The following is a 19,161-nucleotide window of genomic DNA, read 5'->3' as shown; positions in this document are numbered from 1 at the left end:
GAACAAACATATATGCTGAATAGGGTAGGAAATCTGAACGACGTGCTTTATTCTAATGTTCACTTCTATTCTACTTGGAATCTTCAACGCTGCACATTCCTAACAGTTAGTGTAGAAAAGACACAGAGAATTTATAACCTCATATGATGCTTGTAAGTAGTATCACCTTCCAAAATTATATCAAATACACCAATTTGTCTGCTACACTGACCTATCAGTAACTAAAATTTTGGTGAGTACGTATACATTTTTCCTCAATGCCAAGGTGTAGTCTGGAACACAAAGCCCCATAAACCCAAGCATTTTGTTTCTGTCTCTCTGTCCACATCTGAAAAAGGCTGAGTCTCCCCAAGCAAGCACGTAACCTCTAAACAAACTGTAAAGAAAGTGAGTGTCTCTGTGTGGACATTTAACAACAGACATTTACAGTTCTGTAAGCATCAGTGAAGACACCAGCTGAACAGGCGCTTCTTACTCACCCTTTTTTTGGTATCACATATCTCATGTTAGTAAAGATGTGGCAGCTACCTGGAGTATTAACATGATAATAATGTTTTATTTCAAACACAGCTCTTTAGTTCAAAGTTTATGGTATCTATAAAGTCTCATCTTTTTCTAGCAATCTTTGAACGTATGACACTGTGCCAGGGAAGCTTAAAGGTGTTTTTCCGGAAACGTTTCCTAGCCCAATAAAGTTGTATAGCTTACTATATTTTTCCCATCCCCGGATAATTATGCAGAAAGATCTGTGACTTTTTTTACTTTGGTTTGGGGTTTTTTGTATTTTGTTTCATTTTTTTCATCACTGCTTTTTGTTCATTGATGTGTGTATAGAATTTCTTCTGGCTGCTTGTGAAAAAGAGATCTATCCTGCATGCAGGACTACTGGTTTGTTGATAGGCACTAAATACTAGGCTGCAGAAAGCAATTTTTAAGTTTTCAAAGAATATTAGCTGCACTGCCAGTCACTGAATGCTATAAAAATAACGTGCTCTCTATCTAGGATTATTTAAAAAACAAAATAAATGTAGCATAGTAAAATATGTAACATAGTAAGCTATGTTATTTTGATTCCAGGCAGGAATGTCTTACCTTTTTGCAAGGTATGTTGGAGGTTTGGGGGACAGATTCTTCTTGATCAGTTGAAACACAATACGAAGAGTGTTACAGTTTTGTATGGAGAGCAAGTGAGGTGAAGGACGGGTGGAAGGAGAGGTGTCTTCCAGCCTTTCCATTTTTAAGCTGTCTAAGCAAAGCAGGATTCCTAGGCTGGAAGTTGAAGCATAATTTTGGTTACATGGTAGCAGCTGAAGCAGGTCTTTACAGGAGTAGCAGGTTCTGCAGCAGTTCCAGACATTTTGCCAGGCAGAAGTGGATTACAGAGCCTCGGCAAGGAAAAACCCAGTCACGTACTCTCACCCGAACTGGGACTCTTCCTCATGCTTTTGTGGAACACAAAGTTTCCAAGAGCCTGGGGCAGACTACTAACTTCCCAGAATTGTTTTGATCTTCATTGAGTCTCTCTAAAGGAAACTTCAGGAAGGAACAAAAGCCTGCATGTTCAGCCCAAAGCTCTATACCTTGGAAAAAGGTATGTGAGCAGCTTTACAGGTACAAGGCACAGCTAGATCCTGCAAAGGCCTTGTCTGACATCGAAGTGGCAGGTTCAGCCGAAGTGGCAGGTTCAGTAGTTCAGCTGAACTACTACACCTGAAGATCTGCTCTCAGTGCCCCTTAGCCTTGGAATGCTCAACAGCTGTGAGGAAGGGAAAGCTGCTAAGACGTTGCACTGGACAACCTGCATGTACAGCGCCAGAATGTTTCAGCAGCTTTTGCTTTGACAGAGCACTTACTTCCCTATTCGAAAATTGACTTTTCTTGCAGGTCAGCACTTTGCTCTGAAGTCCCATGTGAAACATGAGGTTGACTACCCCGCAGGCCTATGCTTCAGCTACCAGTGGTGAACAAAGGCCATGTAATAAAACATACTGTTATCAAGAATTCAAATCCACTAGGGGGAACGCAGGAACCATACGTTCCTGAAAAGAACACATGCATCTCTCATCCCATGGGGACAGGACAAACCTGTGTCCCCTTCAGAGCAGGAGGAGCTTCTGAACCTCACTGCTTCAGGCCAGAGATAGTGGGGAATGGGGAGCTGAATGATAAGTCCTTGTACTTAGACAGGTATTATTTCACAGGTTGAAGCCAAGACCCACTTACCTAAGATCTGAGCATCTGTATTTCCTTTCAAATATACCGGAATTGTTGTCATGTTCCAAAAGAAGGTGCAGTTCAGTAAGCCTCCAATACTGAGCAGAAATCTAAAGCTTCCTATTTCCTTCAGTTAAAGGTTCTGGCAGCAGTACATGTTGCATATTTTCTTGCTTTTCTTTATATGAAACTCCCCACAGCAATCTTCTATACTTTCACTCCTGGACTCCGAATGAAGTCCGTACTTCATCTCTTCCAGTATTGCCTAATCAAGGTACAAACTGCACGGCACACTGAAAAGAATTTCTGTAACACTGAATCCTTTGTGGCTCTGATCTCTGACACTTGGTCCATGTCCATTTGTAGGAAAACGAGAATACCTAACTATTTTTGTGATTGAGCTAATAAAAATCAAGACTAAAACCACTAAGGAAATCAGATCTGAACGATCATGGTTTTAACGGGTTGTGATGCAAAGACTAAATACTTAGAAAATAAAGAATACTTGCAATACTTAGAAAATTAAGTCCTAGGATGTTTCATGTGCAAAACAGACAAAAAAAATTGTTAAAATTTACAATTGCACACATTGTCCTTTTGCAATTGCACTGCCCATAAGCATCCAGTTGTCCTAACCATACGCATGCATATATAACTAATCCTTATATTTACATGTATTTACCTCTCTTTATGCACATACTCACCTGCAAAAGATTCAAAAATTAATCTGACAAATTAGTCTGCACTGAAATTATATGCACGAATGTGTGTAACACTTGAAATGCTTACTGCAGCTGTTCGTTTAAGCTTGAACAATTTGTGTATGTATGCAAAGATGATATAAGACATCTCTTCAGGTTTCTTCAGCAACCACAGCAACTGCATTGTACGAGAAGAGGGCTACAAATTATTTTAGCCTGTCCCACTGTCCTGGGTTCAGCTATAGCAGTCATTTTTCTCCTGCTTAGTAGCTGGTGCAGTGCTGTGTTTTTTAACTTTCAGCCTGGGAACAACGCTGATAACACCGATGTTTTTAGTTGTTGCTAAGTAATGTTTATTCCAACCAAGGACTTTCTCAGTCTCATGCTTTGCCTGGGAGGAGGGGAAGCCGGGAGGAAGCAGAGACAGGACACCTGACCCAAACTAGCCAAAGGGGTATTCCATACCACAGCACGTCATGCCCAGCATATAAACCGGGGGGAGTTACCCGGAAGGCCTGATCACTGCTCGGGTCGGGCTGGGTATCGGTCGGCGGGTGGTGAGCAATTGTATCCTCTCCCCTTGTTATTTCACTAATTGTTATTATCATTGGTGGTAGCAGTAGTGGTTTTGTATTATACCTTAGTTGCGGGACTGCTCTTATCTCAACCCGTGGGAGTTACATTCTTCCCATTCTCCTCCCCATCCCTCCGGGAGCGGGGGGAGGAAGAAGCGGGGGGAGGAGTGAGCGAGCGGCTGTGTGGTTCTGAGTTACCGGCTGGGCTCAAACCACGACACCCACCCTTGGAAATTCCCAGTTCTTGCATGTTAGTGAAATTGTGAGTTCTTAAGAGGGATGATGTTTATGCTTTTCTTGCACAGGAGGACAGCAGGGAGAGGAGAAAAGACAAGTTGAATTAAAAGAGGTAAAACACCTGTCGATTATTCTATCTTATCTGCAAGCAGACAAAGCCAAAATTATTCTCTCTTTGATAGTTTTCCTGTAAGTAAATGCCATTTTGATTATTTTTCAGAAGTTATCCTACTTCAATTTACTGAACCATTTCTCTCATGAGAATTTAATTTTAAAACGACTGACACATCTGAACAGGCTAAATACCACTCATCACACTGACATTACTCATAATACTTGTTTTTACTAAAATTTCTTTAGAAGAGACAAAGGGGGCATAGTACCTGATAACAGACTGAAAGACTTGCCTCCAGCATCCTTCAGTTTACATTAGTCTGATGATTTTAGTTAAACCTGACGGCACCTCTTAGTGTCAATAAATCTAACAATTGTTGCTAGTCACTAAAGAAGAGCTACTTGGACGGTCAAGACGAGAGCAGCATGACAAAGGCTCAACTGCAGAAACTGAGAATGTACCTTCCCTCCCCTCTGCAAATTACAGACTGATTGGAAGTCTGGGAGCTCTTGACAGAGAGGAGAATTCTGGCCTGCTCCATGAGAAAGTACCTTTTCTTACTACTCGGTTCCTTCCATTTTCAAATGAATGTTCCTTTGTATGACCCAGAAAAATGACTAATTCTTTTGTAAAACAAAGGTTTGGAGGGAAGACTTAACATGCAAGTTAAAGTTTTGATAAAGGTCAACATACCAGCTACTTTAGCTACACGTATCCACGTTATTCATAGACAAGATAAACCAGCAATTTTTAAGGTGTGCTCAAGAGGTTCCTGGAAGCGCTTCACTACAAGCAGCACTTAAAACTTTAAAACTGAAGAACAGCTGCACACCATATACCTGTTCCCGTCTGCAGCTTTAAAATAATGATTTTAAAAATCACTTCCCCACTCCCCACCTTGATATTACCCTTCAAGCAGTTGTTGTAGTAACATTACAAATGATACATAACAAAGAAAAGGTCTGTGCCAGGCCTTCAACCATTTAAGATCCCTCCCACAGAGATATTACACCTTACAGCTGGATTACTGCCCCAGGCAGAAAGTTGAGCAGTTACGGAAAGGATTAAGTTTAAACTGTAGAGTTCCTAAGGAATAGTTTCACATCATGAAATAAGACAAAACATAAAAAGAGTATGAGTTAGATTTAATGATTAATTAAATTATTACTTAACCTAGCTCTTATACTACTTCTGTTTCTCATAACTAAGGAAAAAATAGGGTTTAGGTAATGGATAGTGTATTTGAACAAAAACATATGCATTGCACAAGGATAAAAGCAACACCGAAATTGCAAAGATCTTCTTTTCATGTAAGAAATTAAAACAATGCATTAGTGTAAAAGTTACATGGGAATATTTTAGTAGTCAAAATAAATATTTAATAAAAACCACACACCCGTGACAAAGTATCAAAACAACAGAACTTAGTATTTTAAAGGTATTATCTACATTTCCTTGTGTTAAACGTCGCTAAATTCAGTGGCTTAATTATTATCACACTGCCTTCAGCAATCATTGCTTATATTAGCGTTGTAAAAAGTCATGAGAATAGAAATACTGTTCTGATGACAGAAATAGTAAAGCCAGTTTGCTATAAACAAGGAAGAATTTACTACACCAATGAGTCAATCCACAGCCATTGATACAAAGTCAACAAGGACTACTGCATAGCATACTTGTTACTGTACCGAAAGTGCATTTATCAGCATTCAATGAACTGGGGGAAAAGTGAGAAAACCACCCTTTTTTATATAGTTTTTAAAAAACAACCAGATGATTGACAGTTGAAGAAAAAACACAATTTTCCTTTAAAAGTAAAAGCATAGTCTAAAGATCTTAAAAGCACCATAAGATTTCTATCTGGTAAAAGAGTATAAACCATTAGCATTGTAAGTAAAGAACAATTAAAAGGTTATTATATCATTCCATATTTAGAACGCAGTTGAAAATTTTAGTGTTTTGTTGCACCCTCCTATATACCATCCTATATACCAGTGGAATTTTGATGACTTTTTGTTAAGTTCTGGAAATCAAATAACGCAAAGAAAAACTCTTTCATGTACAGCAGAAGTCTAGAAAGATTTAAACTTATGATGTGTAAACTAAAAAGTACGTAATGTTAATACAAAGAAAATTATACGGGGGAAAACAGCAGTGTCTGGCTTATGCCATTAATTCTGCAATCAGTTCTTACACCAATACTTTGAAAGTAGCATTACTGAATATCCCTGACTAGCAATGATTCTTATGAGTGCTATTTTCTCACTGATAGGATTCTGCATTTATGATTATTCTCAACTCTTTATGCTTCAATTCCCACCCATCTCCCACATCATCTTTAAAAGCTGCAGTTTTCTCACATAAAGTATTGTAATGCCTCTTGCTGCTTGCTAAGTGATATGCAGTCAAAATTATTTCTATGTTCAAAGCACTGAGAACACTTTCCAGTTAGATCACATATTAAACAATAATTAAAAATAGCATTCTCCCCTTATTCTATTGTGACATGGTAAAGACTATTCACCATTTAATATACGTTCAATCTCTTCTAGTCGTTTCAAAGCAGCAACTCTCTTTTTCTCTATGTCTTTGATTTCTTGTGTAGATCTTCTGGGAATCTCTTTGTCCATACTATTTTTCTCTGTTAGTTTCTTATTTTTCGAGTACCCTTTATTGTTATCAACTGTTGTTTGGGTGGTTTTCTGATCGTTTGTTACTTCTTTCAAATTTTGAAATGAATTTTTTTTTCCTCCTGCAGCTGCAGTTGCAGTCCCATCTGCTGGAAGTGATGACTGTTCTGTAGTGCTGAGTGATGCAATTTTACTTCTAACTATGTTTAGGTGACGCTGAATATACTCTTCATGAGGTGCCAGTGCTAGCGTTTCAACCAAACATTTTTCTGCTTTCATTAAGTCTCGTTCTTCGAAGTAAACCACACAAAGATTGTGTTTCCCTTGCACATTGTTGGGATCCAGTTCCAGAATTTTTTCAAAACACATTTTTGCTCCAACAATATCCTTCTTTTGGTTCATAAGGATATCTCCTTTCAAAATCAGACCTTTGGTATGATCAGGATAGTATCTCAGTAAGTCTTCCAGGATGGGCAAAGCCATCAGTTCTTTTGCTGTCTGAGAATAAAGCAGTGCCAAATTGAACAAAGCACTTCTGAAGTTTGGCTGTAAACTTATGGCTTTCTTCATCCATGCCTCTGCTTCCATGTCTTTTTTGTCATCCATTGCCAGCATACCCAAATTGAAGTACCCATTTGCATCCTGTGGTTCTTCTTTCACGTAATGTAGCAGTCTTTGTTTAGCTTCAGGTCTAAGCCGAGCCTCACCTAAGTGACAGAAAACACATTTAATTCTAGATTTACTTTGAACGATTTTTAGACCAGACCTGTAAAATGCTAATTTTTATGCAAATTAAAATGTAACAATCTTTAACACAGCTGTAAAACGGAAAGGGTTTAAAATGCTGCTTTTTATTACTGCTGTGTAACAGCAAAAGTAAATGATATCTACCCTCTTTACAGAATGAAACTACTTACAGTTGACTTGGAGCCAAAGTCAGCATTATTATTCTACTATCTGTTGAATTGTATTTAGGTTTGGTGTAACGGATACAAAAGGTGTCTCTACAAGTTTAAGAGAAGTTATTTTCATGTATGGTTGCACAAACAGAATGCAGAGAAAAAGTCTGTTCTGACAAACCAGCTCTTACAAAGGCAAACTTGGAATGGAAGATCTCATTTTGTTAAAGACAGATTACAGAAGTTTAAAGACAAAGATCACATAGGGTGACCTCAGATGTAGCTAGGCTAAAGAATCTTCAACACCCACCCCCCCCCCCCCAAAATCTGTAACTCCCATATTTTAATTTGCATCAGTTTGAAAAAGATACAGTAAAATAATCTTGTCTGGTAACACCAGGATTAGCCAGACTGGCTTGTAGTCTGTGCTATTTTTCTGAATACTCCAGTGAACATATTTAAGGAATTCCAGGTACAGAGTTATTGCAGGACGGAGGAGCAGGGAGCTGATTTTAACCACCTTCTTTCACCTCTTGAAATAGTGCCGTACCTTTCAATATGAATAACTGAATACTAGACAGCTAATGCTTCTGCTTGTTTGAAGCCCCTTGCACTTCTACAGACAAGAAACAAGGCATTTCTTGTACTACCTAACTTACAATGTTAGAAGAAATGGAGAAGAATCCATCAGCTTCAATCAACTCCGTATTACCTTTTTCTTAGGGGTAGTTTGTCATCCCAACAAAAGGAAAACAAGTCTTAATAGTCACTTGCCAAATATTATTCACAACAGCCTGAAGTCACGAAAGGCTAACACTCACCCATACAGCTAGAAGCTAAGTATATGAAAAAAAAAAAAGACCCAACTCACGAAAATCCAACTTGATTCATCCTAATTAGCAGTACTACAGAGAAACCTATGAAAACATTCACATTTCCTAGGGCTAGATTTAAAGCCCACAGACATCAGCTATATTTTCTAGTCAATGAAGAATGAAATCAATCAATATAAATGCAAACCTTAAATATTACACATATTAAATATTTTTCTTTTTAGATTTTAAGGCACAGTTTTGAATATGTTTGTGTAACACTATCCTTTATATGTATAATATACTATATTGTAAAATAACACTTGTCTTAAAGATGCTGATCAACTTATATATGCACACTTTGCACAAATTCCCTCCACTACCAATAAATTACAAAGCTATTACAATAAACTCTTCTTTGATGAGGCTACAAACTTCTGCTTTCCAAAAATAAAACAGTTCATTAAAAAAAATTAAACAGTATGGATCCTACAAATGCAAATACACGATTTTTATATAAGGGACAACTAACATACCAGATTCCTGCATTAGCAGTGCTGAGTTGAATAATGCCAGTTTGTGTGTAGGGTTGAGTTCTAGTGCTCTGTTGAAATTCTTCAGGGCTTCTGTTGGATCTTTCAGTTCAATGTAAACAATTGCCAAGTTGTACCACAGGTCTGCATTGGTTCTGTCTAGTTCTAGAGCTCTGACATAAGCTTCCTTAGCTTTCAGAGGTTTGTTCATTTTTAAAAGTAATTCTCCCCTGTTGAAGAATCAGATTTAACCTTTATCCATACTAGTATGAAAATAACTGATGTTTTTTTAAAAAGCCTGCCTTCCTACAGACAGTAAATGTGAGATAACAGTGGTTCTTCTTTTGGTTTGTCTTAAACATAAAAAAATACAGGACCTTCTTTACAAACCATTCCCAAACCTTTCAGCTCTCAGATGTTTATATACAACAAATGCATTTGCAGGACAAAAACCAAAAAAGAAATGATCATGAGTTCCTTATATTGGGTCTGTAATCACACTGCAACAGCTATAGCGTAGGCATCTTTGCAGCTCCCTAAATCTCAATGAGAATCACAACTAACAAAGCAGTGAACAGAAGCTTCAATACCCACAGCCACATTACTCTTACCCATTTAGCTGACATTTACGTGCTTTTTAGTTAAGTCTTGCATTTTCTGGACCACATTTAACACAGAAGGATAGAGAAAGCTCCGTGATTCAGACTAACCAAAAACTTTTTAGTTCAAAACTAAACTAGGGGATTAGAAATTCGGGTTTGAGATTCATAAAAAAATCTAATGGAAGCATCTTGCTATACAATCTTTGAATACACAGCCTATGTGGAAATACACTACTTGAAGCAGGAATTTAAAAGAACAGAGTTTGTAATGAATAATTGATTACTGTCCCAAATCTTCATCTTTTCCTTTGAAAATGAACAATTCCAGCAGCTAATTCAACTATATGAACTAAATACTGGGCATAGCACTGCAAACACATATATATTTATTCAAGAATATGTATCTCTAAAATTAGAAAAGATACCTGCTGATGTAGGCCTGCTTGAAATCTGGCCTCATACTAATTGCTTGTCGATATAATTGATCTGCTTCTTCAAGGCGAGATTCATTTGCTCGAATTAAGTTTGCAAGATTGATATAAACATTCAGATGGTTAGGAGCAACTCTTGCTGCATACTTTTTACCTGGAATAATCTGTCAAAAAGAATATATGTACCAAACATAGATGAGTAAAAATATGAAAGACAATCAGTATAAATCTTCTCTTCACTCTGCCATACTTGTCTTAGGGTATCACTGGACATTAGTGTGCAGGCTTTTACTGATTACAAATAGCAATTCTTTTTTCCCAGAAAATCATACCAGAATATAATCAGAGAATTTTTTTTTCTTTAATTCTATGAAGAAATAGATGACTTCTATATCACATTTGAGATACCAGATAATTAAGCTCTTCTACTACCTAATTGCACTCATGCAGATGGCCATCAGAAACCAACCAGACCTTGCAAAACTTTCCCCATTCAGATAAAGAATATTTCCTAAAGCCTGAACTGACATTCTATCAGACATTTTATTTCCCCTTCTTACCCTTCCAGCATACGTGTAAGTAAGATTTTACCAGCCACTGATAGATAAAAAGCAGTCATGAAAGATAAAAATGCTATGACATTGCAACTGCTGTACTGTTTATCCACCTAGGCTCTTCATACTGTTTCACAACACAATCTTTCTAATGTCATGTATCTACTCAAGGACAGCTACTGTCAGTTTCATTTTACCCACAGCTTTTGTTACCTTCACATGTTCTCCAAAATATTCCTCTATTTTCTTCCTAAAGAACTAGAATAAGTAATGTTTGCTAGGTATAAATATAACTTAACAAATGGTGAAGATAACAAAGCACATGTTTTTAAAAGTATGTTCAGGCGAAGATTTTTTTATTGATGCTGTGGCTACCTCCTCCTACCCCCAATGCTGCATTTAAACATTCTCTTGAGGGCTCAGAAAACTCAGTCATCAACAATGTATTAGCTCTAAGTAAAAATAAACCCACCATGACTAGAAACTGTAGGTGTTTAACTGCTGCTTTCTTTTATATCCTCAATTTCAGAAAAAACAAAGAAACCAAAAAACACAACACAGCAGTACAAAAAGTAACCCAAAATAGTTTTAACAAAGAAGTTCCAAGTTAGCATTCTTTAGCAATTGTAATTGTATAAAACCTACTCTTTTAATAGATAGGTTTTAAAAAACCTTACCAACTTCAAAGTATACAGCAACACAGAACTGCAGGAAAAATATAAACCCCATATTATATATATAAGCTACAAAGAGTTCCCTCCTGTGGTGGTAGATACAATAAAGTTACTAATTACCTGTGGCATCAGCGATTTAGCAATCATATATGATTCTTCAGCTTCTTTAGTTTTGTTTAAGTTTTTGTAAGTTCTTCCTACATTCATGTGGGCACCAATATCATCTTAATAAAGAAAAGAATGACATTTCAAATAATTCCATGCACTGAGTATCATAAAAATAAATACCTACGCCTTCAGAGTAGAATGAAGTACAGGTATTGCATAAAGACCACCACCACTGAAACAACCTATTCTATATTCTTTTTAATCTTAATTATGAAGCTAATAATTTAACCATGAACCAAAAATGGATTATAAAGTTACTTGGGAAATGGTAAAATCTTTCAGGTCCTACTTGCATGTATCTATCCCTAATCTCTTGCTATAGTAGAGGCACATTAATTGAAGGGTTTTTATTAGGCTTCTAAAAGGAAAAAGGAAAGATTGTGTAGTACAACCTAGAACTTCCTTTGCAACAAGATGTAAAATAGAGTAAATGTGCACTTTGATACTGCCTATTTAACTTTTTTATACACCTCCTTAGTTTTAATAAGTTTAAATAATAATTATGTTTCATAAGAAATTACAGTTTAAGTTAATTCAAAAAGAATGTCATCCAAATCATAGTTTTAAATTGAGAGTCCTTCCATCTTTTTATAGATGGAAACTTTTCTGGAGGACTTAAGTTTATTTCCAAAAACTACAGATCAATTAACTTAGTGTATGACATTGCTCGATGATCAGCTAGAGAAAAACAGATCATTGAGAAGATTTTGTTAAGTAATCCAAGAACACACATAAGAGTGTGGAGATGCTATTCAATGGCAACTAGTCAAAGCTTTTACCTGGTTGCACTTGCGTGGCTTGTATGAAGAATTGCAGAGCTCTTTCAAAATTTTTTTCATTTTCTAATGCATGCCCCACATTGTTCCATAGTTTTGCATTGTTCTTATTTACCTAAAACCAGAAAAAAGATACCAGTGAGTAAGGTATTAAACTGAAATTACGTAACAACTGATTTTCTTTTAACTATGTCTTAAAGATGTGAAAATGCACAGCAAATAACAGATTTCATCAAGCTGCTATATGTAAAGAATAACAAAACACTGCATACGGAATGATTACACTGAATTTGTTGCTCAACATCCATTTTAGTTATTTGCCCCTAGGAATACCAAAAGTTTTCAGGTTCATTATGATTGTTATGGGATGTTGTACAAACTATCCTATCATGCCACATGCACATTGAAGAAATTATTCTACGAAAACATTTTTAGATTTTTGTACTGCAACATAGCATGCTTTCATCCAGATAAGAGAATACATTCAAGTGCTTCAACACAAGAAAAAACTATCATCTATTTTGTGCACATGAATTCCCATGTGTGCATCGCACTGCTTTTGAAGTATACACAAAAGGAAATAATTAGATGTTAATACTGTCTATGTAGGAATAAAAGTGGACAAATAAGCATCATTACTCTCCATATTTATCATGCATTACTGCAGCTTTTTGAGAAGAACAGCAACACAAAATTTTCTTTATCCTTTTAAAATGGAATACAGTACCTTCAAAGCCGACATAAACAATGTGTACTCTGACTCCCAATCCCAGTTTCTGTGCAGTGTTTTTAAGGCATGAGTGAATAGCACCGCAGCCAGACAAACCCAAGAAATTTTTCTTAGCACACTATTAAATAAGACAAAGATTTCTTAGAAACACAAAGACAATTCTAATTTACACTAGCATAAGTATCTCATCTGCTAGGAGGCTAATAAACCGAAGACCATATATCTATGAATGGCACACTCCAAAATTTGAAAGGAAATAACATTCATTTTCAGGTGTATTTTGTTATTTACCTGTTTTGTTGTTATCACTACGTAATTCACTTAATAAAAACAAATGCAATCCACCTAACATGATGTAAGCAAAAAGCATACGAAAATTATACTAATGTTAGAGCTTATCTGTAATTTAAGGTAATGAATATGATCATGATTGTCAAACTGTGAGGTTCTTCAAAACATTGTACAAAATGTTGAAAAAATTAAAAAAGCAACTATCATCCCATCCTTTTGTTTCATATCAGATAATTCCACGCAGATTCTCTACTGCACAAATCACCAATCTTTCCCACGCTACTGAACATTTTATAGACAGGTCTGCTGTGGAGACTACCTAATCTTCTGTAAGTAAATAAAAACCTAGTGCCACGGTAATATCTAAACAGGAGAAAGGTTTAGTCTCTTTGTAGCAATTTTATTTTCAAAGCTGCAAATTGGGGCAGAAGTCACTCTTAGTGACAAGCTTGCCACATTTTCTACATTTTGTGCAGTTTATTTTTTTTTGTGTTTAAGCTTGACTGACTTTAACCACAACAGATAAAAAGCATACGCTTTACCATGCTGGTCATTTGGTCTCTGAGTTCCAATTTAATTATGAAAAAACATGTTAAAACACCCAGTAGCCTTCCTACAGTTACGAATATAATTTTGGTTTTAAAAATGTCATTCTTGAGCAGGCATACTGCTGTTCACCATTGCCAGCTATTTCTTATATTGACTTATGCAGCAGCTGTTCATACCGCTATGTGATTCACAGGGCTTTGCTAAAACGGAAAGGTTTTTTTTCCCCTCCATTTTTAAGATATACAGATTGCTGTGGAGACTTAGAGTACCGTGCTTGGTTTTAAAAAGTTGTTGGTTTTTTTTTTTTAAAGCAAACCAGCATAATTAAGAGTGAAATTCTAAAACATAAGCAAAGCGACCAGTGGGAACGGGCATACACAGATATCTATACCCCACCAGTCCTACAAGAAAGTTTTTCTTTCCACATATTTCTGAAGCAAAGAGCCCTCTCTGTCTCATAAGACCTTTTAGAATGCTGATTCCCAAAATTTTTGTAGTAAAAACTGCTGCTGCCTATTTTTTCTCCCCAGTCACACTCTCCTAGTTCCTTGTTTTCCTTCACATTACTTCTATTTTTACTGCCTTGTAGTGGGATTTGGGTTAATACTTTCTCCTCACTCCCACAAGATATCACTAATTTCTCATTGTGCAGTGCTTCAGCAGCATCAGTTATAGCATGAGTTATACTGCAAGGCCTCACCTCTAATGATAGCAGACAACACAGACTAGGAATTGCTGCCCTTCCATTTATCTGAACTAGCATTAGGATGCTATTGAGGTAACAAAGGTAAAGCATCCAGGCCAGAGGGAGGTATGTGGAGATCACTGCAGAAGGCAGCAGGAAAAAAAAAGATAAAAACAAAGGTGCAGACAAAACATGCTTTTAGAGCAGACTTTCCTAAGAAATTATTATGCAAAAAATTATTTAACAAATAGTGAATGGCTCTGATGTTCATTCCTAGCATGGTATGTCTGAAAATTTAATCAATAAAGGACATTTTAATATGCTGCAGACTGATATACATGCATTATATAAACTTGAGTCAGTAATCACCTTTGAATAAAGTATAAATCAAATCTGGCCAAGAATTTTTTTTTGCCTAATTCTTCAGAATGTCTAAGATTTAAAGAGAAAATATTTGTGTTTCTTTACAGAAAAGAGGTGGGTTATACTACCAGGCTCATAGGTAGCTCATTGCTCATTGTTACAATGCGTAATGTACGTTACACATTCTAAAAATGTTTGGTGCAGGCTGAGGCTTTTAAAATATATATATGTATGCTTATATGTTATATATATAAAAAACATATATACGTATATACATGTATGCATATGCATATATATTTTAAATAAACACTATAATATCCTCCGAATAATCCACTGGTCTCATAAGAACTTCCTTGTTGGCATTTGTTCACGAGTGCCGAATGGTTTCTTAGCCATTATTCTTTGTTCACTAAGAATTTGAAATGGAATATAACATAATAAACTCGTACCGGTAAAAGCTCTACTGGGAAAACTTGTTAGAAATACAGTTATCTTTTATGAAATTGAGAGATGAGTTAAACCAGTCATAGGTAACATTACCTTACCTTTTATTTGATAATTTCTTCCATCCATGTGCTACTAAAATGCAGAATCCCATGCTAGGAACATACAACACTCGTTCTGCTACCACAAATCCAACAGGAAAAAAGAGGTTTGATGCAGGAATGAACGGCAACACTATTAAGCAGAGTGCCTAGAAAAGAAATGCAAATGAATTAGTAATCAAGATTAGGCAGTGACAAACTATACCCAAGAAACCAATTATGAAGCAATTAAAAATAAAATCCCAGAAAAACAGACATTAATATCTGTTTTACATTGAGAACACTCTGAACTTGGCAAGTTTTAACCTGCAAATTACACTCTTCCTTACTTAAGGCCTAGATATATGAAAAGAGCAGCTGTATGACAAAACACCAGGATCAAAGGATCAAATTCAAAACTATGTTTTAATAAGAATTCCACATACAAAAACATTACAGTCTGAACCTTGGACATTATCTTTCATAACAATTAAAATTTGTACCAGCTCATATGATGTACAAAGCAGTTATTTTTATAATATAATAAAGTCCGTTTTTAGTTTCTGTAAAAAAATGTGAAGAAATAACAAAAATCAGAATCATCACTGAATAAACATCAGTGTTTAGACAGTGCCTTAAGGCCATCCTGAAATACTTAAAATGACAATGAAACTAAGAACTCAGTAACTGCAGCTTCTAGGTTGGTGACAGATATCATCACAAAAAGTGTATTAAAAGACAGAGAAACCCATCTACTGCAAAGGAATTGGACGTGATCACTTGCCTTAAGGCCTGGGCGACTGTTACATAGCAGCTCTACAATCTCTGGTACCAGAAAATACTTTAATAATTATTTCAAAATATCTGGCCTCCAACTTACAAAAAACATAACCCCTACAGAAATCAAATGTTTCTTTGAAGAAAGAAAGAGTAATTTTCTAGAAATTTTAAATACAACTGCCTGTCACTGTATGTCTAGATTTAAGCATAACTGTAATTGCTTTTTCTCTGCTAATATAGTTAACACATCCAGTCCGAAAGTCAATCTAGGATTTCATATATAAAAACTGCAACACTGATTTAAAACTTCAGGTAAAGTTTTAGCTCATATTTCAAAGGGCCAAAACCATGGGCACGGATCATTAACATGGCCCAGCTGATCCACAGCAATGCATTAAGTTTCAAGTTTTGCATCTCCCAGTAAAGCGTACGTCCTCTAAGACTGTATCTGGGAGAACTGTGGAATGTCCACTGGCACAAGAAAGCAGGAGAAAGAATCTCTCTGTCTTGTCCCTTGAGCAGTACAACACCAAATCCATATCCACATCAGCAAATACAGAAAGACATGTTCAGTCATATTTGCGACCTCCCTCCTCTTTTGCATCTTGGATCCCTCTCTTTTGCATCTTTTTTCACGAAGTCCAAATAAACATCTTTAATTCTGCAGCAGGTCTAAAGTTGTACCTTTTCTGATCTCATAAACAAAAGTAACTTGAGACTTTTCCCCTAGCTCAGGCTTCAGCGTGACACGTCAGTGTCTCACTGAGCTAATGGAACAGCTAAAACATGCTAGAGAGATTTAATACCAGAAGCTCTTTCCAAAGTCCTTTACTACTCCTTTAGAGTGACATTAATTGCGAAATATCAAACAGTGTAGTCAATCATGATACCAACTGTGATAAAGCCACCATTATACTAATACCATGTGGCATCCATATGGATAGCACATAGAATTCCTATCTGCCAGGGTAGTAGTATGTTTTGACCAGCACAGATTCAGGCTTTTTTCTGGCAGAACTAAGAACCAAGTGTGGAAATTTTTTTTTTTAAACTAGTAATTCAACATAGTCATACGGAACATTGCCATAATCTGTGCAAATCGGCATGACTAAATAAAGATTCACTTTCTTCACTTTAAAGATGATACTATGATTTCTCTATTAAGCCAGATTGAGAAACCATCAAGGAAACTGTTCTCTCCCCCTCTCCCTTGCCAGACTATCCAGTCTACACCAGGACATCAATGGCTTACTGGAAGGCAGAAATAGGCTTTGGCCTACAGTGTTATTCCATGTTATAAAAAATTAATTGTTGTGTACTAAGTACTGCATTCTCATTTCACAAAAAATCAGCTTCTGGGCACTTAGATATGTCTGAAAAGAATTAGCATCATACAGAAGGGTATATAAGCAACACAGGTATATATTAAAGAAAACCAACTTTCATTAAACAAGGATTATACTGTGTGAAGTGACACTGAAGATCTCAGGTTGGAGTGAATCATCTCAGAAGACCTTTCCTATAAAAAACACTTGCAGTAATAAAAGCAAAGTATGAAAATACCACCCTCAAACAAAAACTGACTGACTTACAACAATATGCGCTGGCAATGCCATTAACCCCTTCCTCTTCTGTCCTTTACTGGGTATGGAGTAAACAGAAGTGTGGGGAAACAAAAAGCCTTGAAGTTCAACAGCTGTCCTACAAAAAAAAGTGAACTATTCCCCACACACATTTGTACCACCCGTGCACTGGAGAGAAACTGAGTTTATATAAGAAGGAAAATTAAACTACTCCCTTATATTTTTTAAGAGCTGTAAAACTATAACTTTTTTTTCTGGGTATGACACCTTGCTTATTTATTATATCAACAAGGAATCTTAAGTTTCTTTTCTTCATACAGAGTTTCCAAATTTGGGACAAGAGGCTTCATCAGCAAGACTATGGATCATTTTCACAGAATTTCTAGTGAAACAAATTGCCTTGCTCCAGTGACAAGAGAAAAACGTATCAGCCAGAATTATAGCGTTAGGTTTCTTCGAAGTGAATAACAGTTTGTCAGCTGATCCTTAGTCTTCAATTTTGCATAGATACTCCCACCCATCTGAAACTTTTTTTTGGCTGAGTTACATACTAAAAAAGTAAATTATTTCTGAAGCAGACTAAGATCTATGCATGCAGGTTTGTTGTACACATAATTGTACCACTGATTTAATATAAACCAGGATATCGGGTTATCATTAATCTTGTGAAAATTTGCAATGGAAGCAATCAAAAGGTGACTGAGTTTGGATGAAAAAACACTAGCTCATTTGCCCTTTCCATTTCCTCCAGAATATTCTTTCCTGTTAATCCATTTCAGTTTTAAGGTCATATGATACTGAAAACCAGGAACTGATCTTACAGGTTAACAAAACTAGTTTTTCCTTAGAATATGGATAAGGTTACAAAAGAGTGCCTTTGTTAAAAGAAAAACAACAAATGAGGAAAACTTATATTCCTAAATGCTAAAATATGTCCTTTTCTTTTACACCTATGAGAAAGGAAATCCAGTCGCTTGCTAAACATGCAACATGACTACTGACATTTAAATAAGGTAGACAGTTTGGAGGATGGAAATGCATTGTGATCCTTAAAACATATTTAAGTTCTACTGAAGACCCCCATTTGCTAGTTGAGTTCTGAATACCTAAGGAAGGCCGCAATAGTTTGCAAATATATAGCAAGGGACATCCTTCTGCCCAGGAGGAGATGCATGTAGTATCTCTGGGTCACAGCAGAATAGACATGTGACCAAACAACCTAGGCCATTTAAACTCTTAAAAAAAGGGACCAAACCAATGCGTCATTCATACCATTAATACAGTCTTGGAGGAATCCCCAGGATATCGTAGACTGAAGACAACCAAAGATCCCAGAAAGCAAAAGAAGGTAAGGGTGGCAACATTTCTAACATCTAACAAAGACTCCACAAGAGGAATAGTTCCCATTGTCCAGTCACAGCACAATTCTGAGGGGTTGAGAAGAAGCCAAGCATTTACAGGGAGGAGGTAGTTGAAAGTCAGCTGTCTTGCCGGTGATGGACTAACAGCCGCTGGGTTATCAAACCTGAAGCAAAAGAAAAAAGATAAAGCTTTTAATGAAAGAAAAGATATGGTCTTGATCCACTTTGTGCTCAGAAACCAGCAAACTTTAGATACATAACTAGAGCTACTAATCACAGACATGGACAATATCCTAATCTTCCTGCATTTATTAGCTGTGTAACTTGGGAACCACGCACGATGATTCATCTCAGCATGGGACAGAACCTCCTCC

General features: G+C 36.4%; 1 protein-coding gene across 4 annotated transcripts in view; it reads right to left on the bottom strand.

Moving 5' to 3' along the window:
* Window positions 1-4,050: 4,050 nt before the first annotated feature.
* TMTC3 (transmembrane O-mannosyltransferase targeting cadherins 3) overlaps window positions 4,051-19,161 on the bottom strand; it is a 33,235-nt gene continuing 18,124 nt past the window's right edge. For all 4 annotated transcript variants that reach the window (XM_030480872.1, XM_030480868.1, XM_030480871.1 and 1 more), the window contains 8 exons: window positions 18,699-18,951; window positions 15,085-15,233; window positions 12,649-12,769; window positions 11,925-12,036; window positions 11,098-11,201; window positions 9,744-9,913; window positions 8,720-8,946; window positions 4,051-7,179 (listed from right to left, as the gene is read on the bottom strand). In XM_030480872.1, coding sequence (XP_030336732.1) covers window positions 6,359-7,179; window positions 8,720-8,946; window positions 9,744-9,913; window positions 11,098-11,201; window positions 11,925-12,036; window positions 12,649-12,769; window positions 15,085-15,233; window positions 18,699-18,951 — 1,957 coding nt within the window. In that variant the 3' untranslated portion in view covers window positions 4,051-6,358. The remainder of the gene's footprint in view (window positions 7,180-8,719; window positions 8,947-9,743; window positions 9,914-11,097; window positions 11,202-11,924; window positions 12,037-12,648; window positions 12,770-15,084; window positions 15,234-18,698; window positions 18,952-19,161) is intronic.

This window comes from Strigops habroptila, chromosome 3 (assembly GCF_004027225.2).
Source record: "Strigops habroptila isolate Jane chromosome 3, bStrHab1.2.pri, whole genome shotgun sequence".
NCBI lineage: Eukaryota > Metazoa > Chordata > Aves > Psittaciformes > Psittacidae > Strigops > Strigops habroptila.
The sequence above is the reverse complement of the archived record's forward strand: the minus strand, read 5'-3'. Positions and strand labels throughout refer to the sequence as shown.